Genomic DNA, 12,124 nt, shown 5'->3' with positions numbered 1-12,124 from the left:
ATACATATGTCATGATTACAGTGCTTACTGAGTACCTATTATGTGCCCGGTACTGTGAATATTTATAGCTGGGAAAGGGTGTGTAAAGGTGGAATAACAGAAAATAGAAGAAAGGCTTTCCCTCAAACAGATGTGCCAAAATAAAAACAAAAGGCATGTGGACTGCAAGCCAGCTGGCTAGAAGACAGAATGTTAACTTATGCTAGATCTAGCTGACCCAGTGGCTTCTTCTTAAAACAATGGCCAAGTCCATGTATTCAACTAAGGTTAAAATCAATACAAAGAAATAGTCCCTGGAGCTAGATGTCCTTGAGTTCAAATTCCAGCTCACCTACTTATAAAGTGTGAGACTTTGGTCAAGTTAATCTAACATCTCTGTACTTTAATTTCAATGTTCGTAAAATTGGGAGAGTAACCTGAAAGGATTATTGTAAGAATAAAGGAAGACCTGGAAAACACTCAGGATAGCACCGAGCTCAAAGCAAATGGTTAATAAACATTAACAATGATGATGGTGATGATTTCTTCATTGGCCTAAATGTCATGGGAGATAGGATGCCGCAAGGTATTTATTCTCTGTACTTATTTTTTAACACTTTTTAAAAAGTTTATTTATTTTGAGAGAGAGAAAGTGTGCACACAAGCAGAGGAAAGGCAGAGAGAGAGGGAGAGAGAGAATCCCAAGAAGGGTCTATGCTATCAGTGCAGAGCCCCACGTGTGGCTTGGTCCCATGAACTGTAAGATCATGACCTGAACCAAAATCAAGAGTTGGACACCCAACTGACTGAGCCACCTAGGTGCCCTTATTCTCTGTATTTACTTATTCCACAGCAATCTTTTTCAAATTGTACAGTGTGTGCCACAGAAACTTAGGATATCCTGACACTTCGCTAATAGAGAACACGTGGGCAGGGCAGAAATGTTTAGTTGGAAGTGGGTACCACTCTGGAACTCTGCCATCATTGCATATTAAAGACTGGAAGTTCAGGTTATACAAACCCATATAGTCTACAGTCTCCAGCAATTAGGAAACCTCCCTGCTAATCACTAGTGTTTATCATTTTTTAATTCATCCATCATTTTATCATTTGTTGAGTGTATAATGCACTCTTGGAATTGTGGAGAAATTAACATACACTCTTAAATATCTGCCCTTGAAGTAGTAGTAACATAATCCAGAAGGTAATGTAGAAAAACAAATAGGGAATTCTAACACACAGTGATAGGGTGACCTGAGCTAGAGTACAATCTGTAGGGCACTATGTGGGTCATGTAGGGGGTCATTTTGGGTTCAAATTCTAGCTCTACTATGCCAGCTCAACTGAGCCTTAGGGACAGGCTGCTGGTAAGGAAGGGTGGGATGAGCATCTGAGGTCTTGGCAAAGTCATAAACAGCAAGTACTTGTGTACTGGTGAAAGGCATAGCTCAGAGTGGTGAGCCAGGGTGGCTATGGTAAGAGATGAAGCAGGTGAGAGAGACAAATGTCAGATGATAAAAGCTGTTGTAATTCATACTAAGGCACTTGGAACTTATTCTCAAGATGGCAAGCAATTAAAAGACTTTTAAGCACGAGAGCCGCATGGACAGGTTNCTGAGTGTTATGTAGAAACTAATTTGACAATAAACTATTTGTTAAAAAAAGAAAAATAAATAAATAAAATACACAAATAAAAAAAGAAATTAAAAAAAAAGATACTCTGGCAGTAGCATATCAAATGATCTAGAGCAGGAGTTGATCAATTTTTTCTGTAACAAGACAAACAGTAAATATTTTAGCCTTTGAGGGCCACCTATAGTATCTGTTGTTATATGGAAACCAACTTGACAATAAACTATTTGTAAAATAAATAAATAAATAAATAAATAAATGTATAGTCTATTTCTAGTTTGTTTTAATAACCCTTTAGGAATGTAAAACTCTTCTTTTAATAACCCTTCAAATAACCTGGGTTCAAATATCAGCTCTACCACTTACCAAGTGTGAGACCTTGAGCAAGTTGACCCAAAGCTCTGGGCTTAATTTCAACAGGTCTTCGAACAATCTTTTAAAAGCCATTTTTAACAATCCTTTAAAAAGCATAAAAGCCACTGGCTATAATTTGTCAGCCCCTGGTCTAGAGAGGGCAAATACAGAATTAGGGGGTTGTTAAAATCATCTAGAGTGGGCAAGGGTAAAGCAAAGTAGAGGCAGTGAAAACAGAGAAAAGTCGGGGAATGAAGATAAGAGCCACTGAGGAATGAGAACATTCTGGAAATAAAAATATTTTGACTTGGTAAGCTGGACAGAGAAGTGGGAATACGCTTTCCTGAGATAGGGATTCAGGAGTTTAGTTTTAGATATACAAAGTTGACCTCTTTGTGGAGCATTTGGTAAGGATGTCCAGTAGGTAGCTGTGCATAAGAGTCAGAAGGGAGACTCGGGCAGGGAAGGCATCCAGGGGAAGATGGGAGGCATGTGGGGGAAGAGAAATGCACAAAGACTGAGAAGGAATAACCAGAGAAGTAGGAAGCAAACCAAGTGTGTGCAGTTTCTAATGAAGCCAGATGTAGTTTTAGGAAGAACTGCTTAGTCTTCTATGGAATGCTACTCAGAGTTCAGATAAGAAATGTTTTCAGAGACCACTTTGTTCTTCTTGAACTGGTGCAGCTACTCTGGAAAATAGTATGGAGGTTCCTCAAAAGGTTGGAAAGAGAATCACCCTATGATCCAGCAATTGCACTACAAGGTATTTACCCAAAGAATATAAAAATATTGATTTGGAGGAATACATGCACTCCAGTGTTTATAGCAGCATTATCAATATGATCCGAATTATTGAAAGCCCAAATGTCCACAGACTGATGAATGGATAAAAAAGATGTGGTATATATATTACACTAGGTAATAGGTATTGTATGCACTAGGTATTGTATGTAAGTGATGGATCACCGGATTCTACACCTGAAACTAATAATATACCACATGTTAACTAACTGGAATTTAAGTAAAAATTTGGAGAAAAAAATAAAGATGATGCCATATATTTAGCTCTTTGAACTAAAAAAATAGAGAGAAGCCAACTCAATAATAAACTGAGGGAGAATATTAGGTGGGGCTTAAAAAATCATAATTAACAACCCTGGCAGGGGCACCTAAGATACCCACCTATATGCAAAATATTTCCAGGGTATAGGCTGGCTACTCTAGGGCTATCATGTTAATGTTTACAAACTACTCAGGTACCATTAGTGCATGAGACCCATGATGTCAGGCTATGTTACTTCTTTCTTGGTGGACCCCGTAGGGCAGAAATATGGTGAAACCAGTCAATTACAGGTCCACAGAGCTAAGAATTCAGCAATGAAAGCAAAGAGAGAATAGGGCAGAGTTCTCTTGTTTTCTAAGTCAAGTGGCATCACAGCCCTGTGAAAAGAAGTTTCTACCTTACTCCCCATGGTTGTGCTGGAAAGTCCAGTTCTTTATTCTCAGGCTGAACCAGGTAACCACACTTGGTTATTTCAACCTCTAGCCAGTCCAGAACATTTCCTGAAAACTGGTAGATTTGGACCCTGTTAACTTCCACATGTCTGCTCCCTTCACACACAGGCACTTTGCAGTTTGCCTGAAATCCAAGGCCCGGTGTGAACTCATCTAACTGATGTGCAAGTGTGTGGATTGGTAGGAGTCTGTAAGGGAAGGCAGGGGAAAAGGAGGGTGCCTAGAATTCCTAAGTGTCACCTCAGCGTGGAGTTCTGTCTCTTGCCACCAGATTTTTTTTTTTTTAATGTTTATTTCTAGGAGACAGAGAGAGAGACAGAGTGAGCAGGGGAGGGTCANAAGTGCTATTAGGAGGTACACCTTCCTCCGCTTTTCTCTTTTAACATGCTTAAAGATGGTCCTTGAACCTCCAGCCTCAGAGTCACCTGTGGTGCTTGTGAAGTCTAAATTCTGGGGTTTTACTGTAGAAAGTGTTTCTAGGGTAGGGTAGGATGTGGGAATCTGCATTTCTAACAACTTCCTAGTGATTACTGTGCACATTGAAATTGGGAACTCCTCCTCTATTCATAGCTTTTAAATGTTTACAAGTTTATGAGGGCACCTAGGTGGCTTACTTGGTTAAGCTGCTGACTTTAGTCATGTCATGATCTCACAGTTTGTGAGTTTGAGCCCCGCATCAGGCTCTGTGCTGACAGTTCAGAGCCTGGAGCCTGCTTCAGATTCTGTGTCTTCCTCTCTCTCAAAAATAAATAAACATTAAAAATTTTTAGAAAAGTTTAAAAGTTTTAAGAGAAGGGTTCTGCCCTGGAGTTTAGAACAGACTCAGGGCCCAAGATATTTGATTCTACACCAGCCCTTCGATGTTTCTTAGCTTCTGGAGAACAGTGGCTTTTATTTATAGTCTCACTGTCTGGTGCCTACCACTGTGTCTAATGGCATTTGAAGGGATGATTGGGAAGAACACCTTACTAGACCCCCCACTTCCACTCATGTTCCTCTACAATTCACTTGCCACAAAGGAGCCAGTGTGAGTCCATACAAATGGAAATTAGATCATTTTACTTTCCTGCCTAATATCCTCCAAAATCTCCCTGTGGTACTCAGACTAAAAGCTAGATTCCCTCTCTTGGTCTCTGGTCAGCCTTATGGCCTCATCCCACACCACCTCTACCTTCTGCCTACCACAGTGCAGCCAAATGAATATCTTTTTGGATTCCTTCAACACACTGAACTCTTTTTTACTTAGCAGGTTTTCCTTGATTTCCCCTTGTCTAGGGGTGTTCTTCATCCTGAGGTCATATTGCGAGACACTGGTCACCATTCACATCTTGGCTTACAGATAACCTCACAATACCCATCTAACATGGTCACCAAATCACTCCCTATCACCCATTTCAATTTTCTGTCCAAAACGTATCACCATCTGATCCTTTCCTTGTGCACTTTACTGAGTTTATTGTCTTGCCTCATTCATTCATTCACTATTTAATCTGCCTCATTCATTCATTCATTCATTCATAATTTAATCAGTACCTGTTTGGTGTGAGGTACTACTTCCAACACTGGGGATGCAACAGTAAAGACAGTCTCCACCCTTATGGGCAGGCAATCAGCAAATAAATATCTATCAGATGGTGATAAAATTCTGTGAATAAAGTAGCAAAGTTAAAGGTATAAAGAGTGATGAGGAGTGTCTTTAGGACTGTGACCAGGGAAGGTATTTCTGATGAAGAAATTTGAGTAGAAATCTAAATGCATGTAAATTGCAAGGGGATGCAGACTTCTTTTTCATTCACAAGACTCCCAGTGGCTAGGTGTGTGTGTGTAGCACATAATAGGTAGATTAATAAATTCTTATGGAATGAATAAATATCCACACCATCTTTAGCACTTAAGCACTGCATTTACTTCTCTGGCTTCCAAATAAGACTTTCAGTTTGACAGGGAAGGAGCCTTCTTTTTCTCTCCCCAGTATCTAACATAGGGTCTGGCTCCAAGTATGCATGGAAATATCTGTGAAGTAAAGGAGAAGCAAGGATTATGATGAACCAGTCTGTCCTAATACATTTAGAGACATCCCATCAACTATCGGTTGAGAAGTTGGCATGTGCTTTGAAGAATCATGAGAATTCACTTCAACTAGGAAAATATATATACAATGAGATATAGTAGTACCTGAGTTGTTAGTGATTCTTTCATATAAGGAGTTTCTTGCAGATAACACTCTAGTCTATTTAAAAGACAAAGATGTGGTAGACTTCTCTTCAGTTACTTTCCTCCTCTCCTGACCTATCTTGCTGGCTCAGGCTGCTGAGAACATACTTTAATACACTGCAAAGTCTCACAGACCAATAGCCAGCTGAATCTTGCAGAATCTTTCTGAAAGATGGATTTGGTACTAAGTAAAAACAGACTAACTGAGCTATAACATCGGGCATTTCAGCACGTCTCTGTTGGAAAATAAATGAGCATTTCTGAACTGCTACCGGACACAGGAATGATGACAAGCAATGAAACCCAACACAGAAAGGTCACCAACAGCCCATAGCAAAGCAGTCCCAATGGCGGCTCTGTGCCTCCTGTGTGCTCTGTGCAGATATATTCACTTTCTTTTCTCAAACAGGACTTGGAAAACTGTACAGAAAATGAAGCTTCAGCCATAGTTCTTACTGGCCAGCTACGTTAAATGGAGAAATTATGACATCAGAGATCAGAATCCAAAATCTCTTATTTCCTTGCTGTGTGCAAGGAAACTTGGACCAGAAGGCTCTGTCAAGGCTAGATCTAGAAGAGTCTTGAAAGTGGCCCCAACTGTAAAATTGTTTGTCTGTACTCCTTATGTGCTTTCCCTCTTAATGCTACTCCTCACCCACACTCCTACCAACGTCCTGGTGGCTGGAAGAGCCAGGACTGGCTTTCTGCTGTCTTCATCTAGCACCTTTAGTATCTTAGCACCTGGCTGCCATGTGTCTTTTCCTAGCAAAATTCCACTGAACCCTCTCCATCTTAAAGACATTCGGGTCAGACTCAATACCCAAGGAGGTGAAAATTAAACCTTTTTAATATTTGAGAGACAGAGAGAGAGAGAGAGAGAGGAGAGAGAGAGCACGCATGGGCAGAGGAGGAACAGAGACAGAAAGGGAGACATAGAATCTGAAGCAGGCTTCAGGCTCTGAGCTCTCAGCATAGCCTAATGTGGGGCTCTAATCCACATAATGTGAGATCATGACCTGAGCCGAAGTTGGGCACTTAACCAACTGAGCCACCCAAGTGCACCCCCAAGGAGGTGAAAATTAAAAGGTGACAGTAATGTTTCCTAAGTAGTATTTCAAGAGCTCTTGGTATCCTGGAGATGGCTAGGGCAAAAATTTCTTCATCGATCAAAGAACTATGTGGAAGATAATGCACACTCTATTGTTCAGATGGAAATTCACAGCACATGCTGGAATGCTTAAAGTAGTTAAAAAAATGGAAAAACCAAAATAATTTTCAATTGGGGGATAGTTAAATGCACTTGGGAACAGTAATCAGCCATTAAAGAAGGTGATACGAATCTCTACATACTATAATGGAATGTCTCCTAGACATGTTGAGTAGAAACCACGTCAGATTTCTAAACATGAGTAATATCCCATTAAAAAACCAAATCATATGTGTATGTATGTGTTTTATATATAATACAATAAAATATATAAAAATTCCAAAAGGATGTATACCAGATTATTAAGAGAGACAGACTCTGGGGAACAGAAGTGAGAGGATGAGGGAGACTTGCATTTGTACTTTATAGATTTATAGTCCCTTTATTCCTTTTATAATAAAAACAAGAAAAAATATCAAGCACTATATTAAAAAAAAATAGAGGTAAAATCCAGCAGTAAATACGTCTGTTTAGCTTTAAGTGAACACATCCCAAGCTCATGCAATCAGTGAACCCCCATTTTGTGGAGCTCAGAAAGAGCAGCACCAAAGGTTCAAGTTACTGTGCTCAAGGCTCTTCCAGCTGCCCACTAGCATATGGGTTTTTATTTTCTGTTGCCTTTTGTAAATGAGTGCAGGAGGTAGAAGGGATGAGTGCAGGAGGTAGAAGGGACCTCAGAGATGATCTAATACAGCCTCTCCTCCTTCCTCTTTTTTTTTTTTTTTAAGTTTATTTATTTTTGAGAGAGAGACAGAGACAGAGACATGAGCAGGAGAAGGGCAGAGAGAGATGAGAGAGAAAATCCCAAGCAGGCTCTGCACTACTAGCCCAGAGCCCAGTGCAGGGCTTGAGCTCAGGAACTGCAAGATCATGACCTGAGCTGAAACCAAGTGTTGGATACTTCATGGACTAAGCCACCCAGATGCCCTAACCCTCCCCACCTCTGAAGTGAAGGGAGTAAGGCCATACAAAGTGAAGCGCCTTGAAAAGATCAGCTTGAAGCCCTCAGTCCTCATCTGACTCCTTCTGGAGCCCTCCTTTAGTCACCAGGTGACCCAGCTGGGCTGTGATCCTTGGTCTTCATAGAAACTATCTCTAGCACTCAAGGAAATTGTCTTGACCTCTGAATAAGCCATGGACTCAATGTTCTCCCTGGAGTTTCAGGCACAGCAAAGTCCTGATGACCCCTTTCCCTCTTCCCAACAGCATATCTGTCTACAGCTTTTAGGAAGAAGAGACCCTGAAAACTGCTGGTAAAAACTAGCAAGGGTCTTGAGGCAACTTAGCATCTTGAGCTAAGTACAGATGAGTGGAAGCATGAACTTATTCACTCAAAACACCATGGGCTTGAGTTGGGAAGAAGTGGGTTCCAATCTGCCTTCTTGATTCTGCCTTTTACTATCTAGCTAACATTGCCAAGCTCCTAAACTACTCTGGGTCTCAGTTTTCTCATCTCTGAAATAAGGGTAACAGCTCATATGTTGCACCCTATGGTGGTTGTTAACTAAGATGTTGGCTATGAAAAAGTTGCTGGCACAGGGGACTACATTTATAGTTAGAATGTAGATTCCCATCTTGCCTTATGCACAGCCAATTGCTACTCTCTTCAATTCCAGTAATACAATTCTGGGCAAGAGCAAAAGAAATATGAATAAAATGGTAACTAAACTTGAGAAGCTGACTGGCTGGTGGAGAAGATGGCAGGATTTTGTCACAGTGGTGTGTTACAGGTGCATTAAAAAGGAGGAGTTCCAGCATGCGCCCCCCCAGCCCCGGGCCCCCCACTGAGCACCAGGGCTCCACTCTTCGCCTGTACCCACCATCCCTGGGGGTTGACACTGGGTCTCCCTCTCACTGACCCAGTGACCTCAAAGGGATTTACTCCAACTTTAGCCTGACTCCAAAATTTGTTGTAAAAGAGTTCTTGAAAGAAATCACAGGAGGAATCGTAGCAATCAAGCCCAATCAAAGAAAGTATGAGCTGGGAAAGTAAGAAGCAAACAAGAGGAGAGGTTCTCAAAGCATGCTGCCTGCATTCAAACTCTCTCTCCAGTGCTTCTGTGAGGGTCCCACATCTGTGCCTCAGCTTTCCTACTGTTGATATGGTAACAACAATAGTATCTACCCCCTAGGGTTTTTTTTCGTTTTTGAAGATTAAACAGGATAATGCCTTTAAAGCACTGAGCACAGTGTCTGGCATATAGGAAGAGAACACGGAAAAAGTACTTAGTGTTGTTATTAAAGCTGTTTGGTCTGTAAGTACTCTCAAGCTGAAAGGCAATATTATTGACCTTTCAAAGGCGCAAAAGATGTGGGCAGGCTAGACAAAGTCACGTTTTTTCACCAAGTCTCAGAAGAGTAGACAGCATGGTGTACTCTTTGGACTCAAATAAACTTGATCTTGAATCCTTGGACCGGCATGATCTTACCAAAACCATGATCTTCTTGGGTGAGCTGGTAAACCTTGATTTTCTATGTGACACTAGGGGATACTGTCAATCTTGTAGATTGATGGCTAGAATAACAAGGTCAGTCACATTTAAAGAACCCTGGCAAACTGCTTGGCATGATAAGTCCTGGCTTCATTCTTTCCTTACCCAAAGCTAGCAAACTAGGGAAGAGGATTGCCAAATGACAGTATTTAGAAGTATATTTAATGAGAAGAGCATTCTACATGGATTCAGAGAAGATAAAATATACAACAAGGTCTCTGGACTAGAGGAGTCCCAAGAATCCTCTCTGACCCAGAGTCCAGGATTCTTCGATTGACTTCCATTGACTGAGCTTATTTGCATCACGTGTCTTGGTTTTGCCACCCAATAACTATGATCTTTAAAAAGTTCCTGGAATTTGTGTCCTCTTCTGTAAAGTGTGGATAAAAACAATAACCACTTCTTAGAGGTAGAATGGGTGAGCTAAAGCACACAGACACCACATTTGCTTGGCAGGTGTCTCAATGCCAGCTATCATTGTTGTCAGGGCCACTGTAAAGATTAAGAGAGAACACATGCAGGAATTTTGGGACAGTTCTTGGCCCATGGTGTCTAAAGTATTATTATTAACTTCTACCACCACTATTGACTTTACATGAATGGCTGAGGCCCAAGGAAACCAGTAAGTAATACATGGATGTTGTCATCCTACTAATGACACATCAAAACAGAGACACAATGAGATATTAGGATAATTAATCACAGGTCTGACTGGGAATAAAAGCTTTCTGGAAAAAACAGCCTTGTCGGGCCCAGAGAGGATGGTCTCGCCCACAGGGGGCAGCAGGTGCTGGCTGTTCCCTCTCCCCAACCCTAGGGGACCGCACACATGGAGATAGTATCCTGGCGTATAAGCTTTTCAATTGTCCGTCTCACAGATCGGTAATGTAATAATGCTGTGGCCTGGAATGATATCTTTCTGCCAGAAGTTCAAAGCTATCTGGAGAGTATCTCATTAATCTTTGGGGCCCTATGGGGCTTGGGGTGGGTAGGCAATGTTGCTATTACCTTATAAAGAGGACAGAATACAGTTTAGAAAAACCAAATACCTTGTTTTTGTTCCCACAGCCCTATTGGTGCTAAAAGAGGACTTGAAACCCAGGATGCCATCCCTGAGGCCCAGTGCTCAGAGCCCCACTCTTGGACCCACCTTGAAGGAAGAGCCGATAAAGCACCTCGGGCGAGACGTGGTCCCCTGCCCCCTCCCTTCCCAGCCCAGGTAGCTGCAAGGCTCACCTGTCGCTGAACTGGACCTCTTCTCCGTTCCTGGCCCAGCTGATGGTAGGCCTCGGGTTGCCAATGGCCTCACAGTGCAGAAGCACACTCAGCGTCCCGCTGGCCAGGGCCACAGTCTGCCCGAGGTGGGTGACCACCTCGGAGGCGGAGAGCTGCTGGGCCGCTGAGATCTTCCGCAAGATGGTGGGCTTGCGGTGGGGCCGGCGAGAGCCGCCCGCGGCCTCCCCAGCGGAAGTGGTCCGGAGGGAGCTGCTGAAGCCAGACACTTGCTTGTGAGGGGAGATGGCCACCGGGGGTAGCCTCCGCTCAGACGGCTTGAGCAGAGCGTCCTGGTGCTCCAGGTGGCTGCGGAAGATCTCCTGGGCCAGCTGGGCCACCAGGTGCTTGCTGTAGACGTCTCGAAGCTCCTCAGGTTGCTGCGAGAGGTTCCTGAGGATGTCGTCCAGGCGCCTCTGCTCGGTCACCATGGTGAAGGGCAGGTGCCAGAGGGCCTGCTCGGCGTTCTGGTCCTCCTCGGAAGACGTGTTCCTTTCCGTGGAGTCCTGCACCTCCCACGAGGCGAGGAGCTCCCCGGGCCAGCCCCCCTGCTCCAGCAGCCGGGAGACAAGGTCATCGTAGCGGCTGCCCGGGTCAGCGGCGGGGCCCCGCTTCTCAGCCTTGCTGCCGTTGGAGAAGATTCCATTCTGGTGTTTGTGGGTCTGCAGGGCCTCCTTTGGGCTGGCCTTCCTCAGCGCGAGGGCCTCCTCCTCGCTCCTGAGGCTCAGAGGCCGCGCCACCAGCTTCCGGTTGCCGCCAATGAGCTTAATGACGAACTGCTCCCGGGCGGGCCCCGCGGAGCAAGCGTAAACGCCCGCGTCTGAGGGCTTGAGGCGGTGGATCTTCAGGTAGCCGAAAGGGGCCACGGTCACGTGTGCCGAGCTGACGAGGTGCTGGCCGTCCTTCTCCCAGGTGATCAGGGGCTTGCGGAAGCGCCGCGTGGGGCAGCGCAGCACCACGGCGGTCTTGGGCAGCAGGTAGGCGAACCCCCCCACGACGAAGTGCAGCTTCCTCTGCCGGCGGGTCTGGATGTAGATCTTCCTGGCGGCCGCAATGTGGGGGCTGTGCTTGGTGGAGGGCCGGCCCGGCCCTGGAACAGAGGGAATGCACGGGACGCCAGGCAGAGGGAGAAATAGAGGGAGTGGCAGAGGAAAACGAGAGCGAACACAGGGACAAGAGTGGGGACAGGAGAGGGCGAAGGGAAAGACAGACGAGGGACAAAAAAGGGAAGAGGGAGAGAAGGCGGCTTCAGAGTTTATCTTGGCCAGCGCCTTCATTTACCGCCTTAGGGTTGCCCGGGAGGAAGTGGCCACCAGCTGTGGACCATCAAGCTGCCGCCCAGTCAAAACTCTGAACTAATGAGGGGCGGTGGGGCAACCCGTTATCACCCTGCTGGGACTTGCTAGTAAGTTCTAGATGTAGGGGGATCCCAGGGAAAAGGCAGTTCCTCTCATTAGAA

General features: G+C 44.2%; 1 protein-coding gene across 1 annotated transcript in view; it reads right to left on the bottom strand.

Annotated features, from left to right (window-relative positions):
- Nucleotides 1–12,124, bottom strand: part of ADAMTSL1 (ADAMTS like 1) — a gene marked incomplete at its 5' end in the record, with an annotated part of 912,424 nt that overhangs the window by 119,746 nt on the left and 780,554 nt on the right. Inside the window, one exon of the mRNA XM_077765085.1 lies at nucleotides 10,630–11,755. Within this exon, the coding sequence (XP_077621211.1) occupies nucleotides 10,630–11,755 (1,126 nt within the window). The remainder of the gene's footprint in view (nucleotides 1–10,629; nucleotides 11,756–12,124) is intronic.

This window comes from Crocuta crocuta, unplaced genomic scaffold (genome assembly GCF_008692635.1).
Source record: "Crocuta crocuta isolate KB4526 unplaced genomic scaffold, BGI_CrCroc_1.0 scaffold687, whole genome shotgun sequence".
NCBI lineage: Eukaryota > Metazoa > Chordata > Mammalia > Carnivora > Hyaenidae > Crocuta > Crocuta crocuta.
Note: the sequence above shows the minus strand (reverse complement) of the source record. Positions and strands in the feature narration are given on the sequence as shown.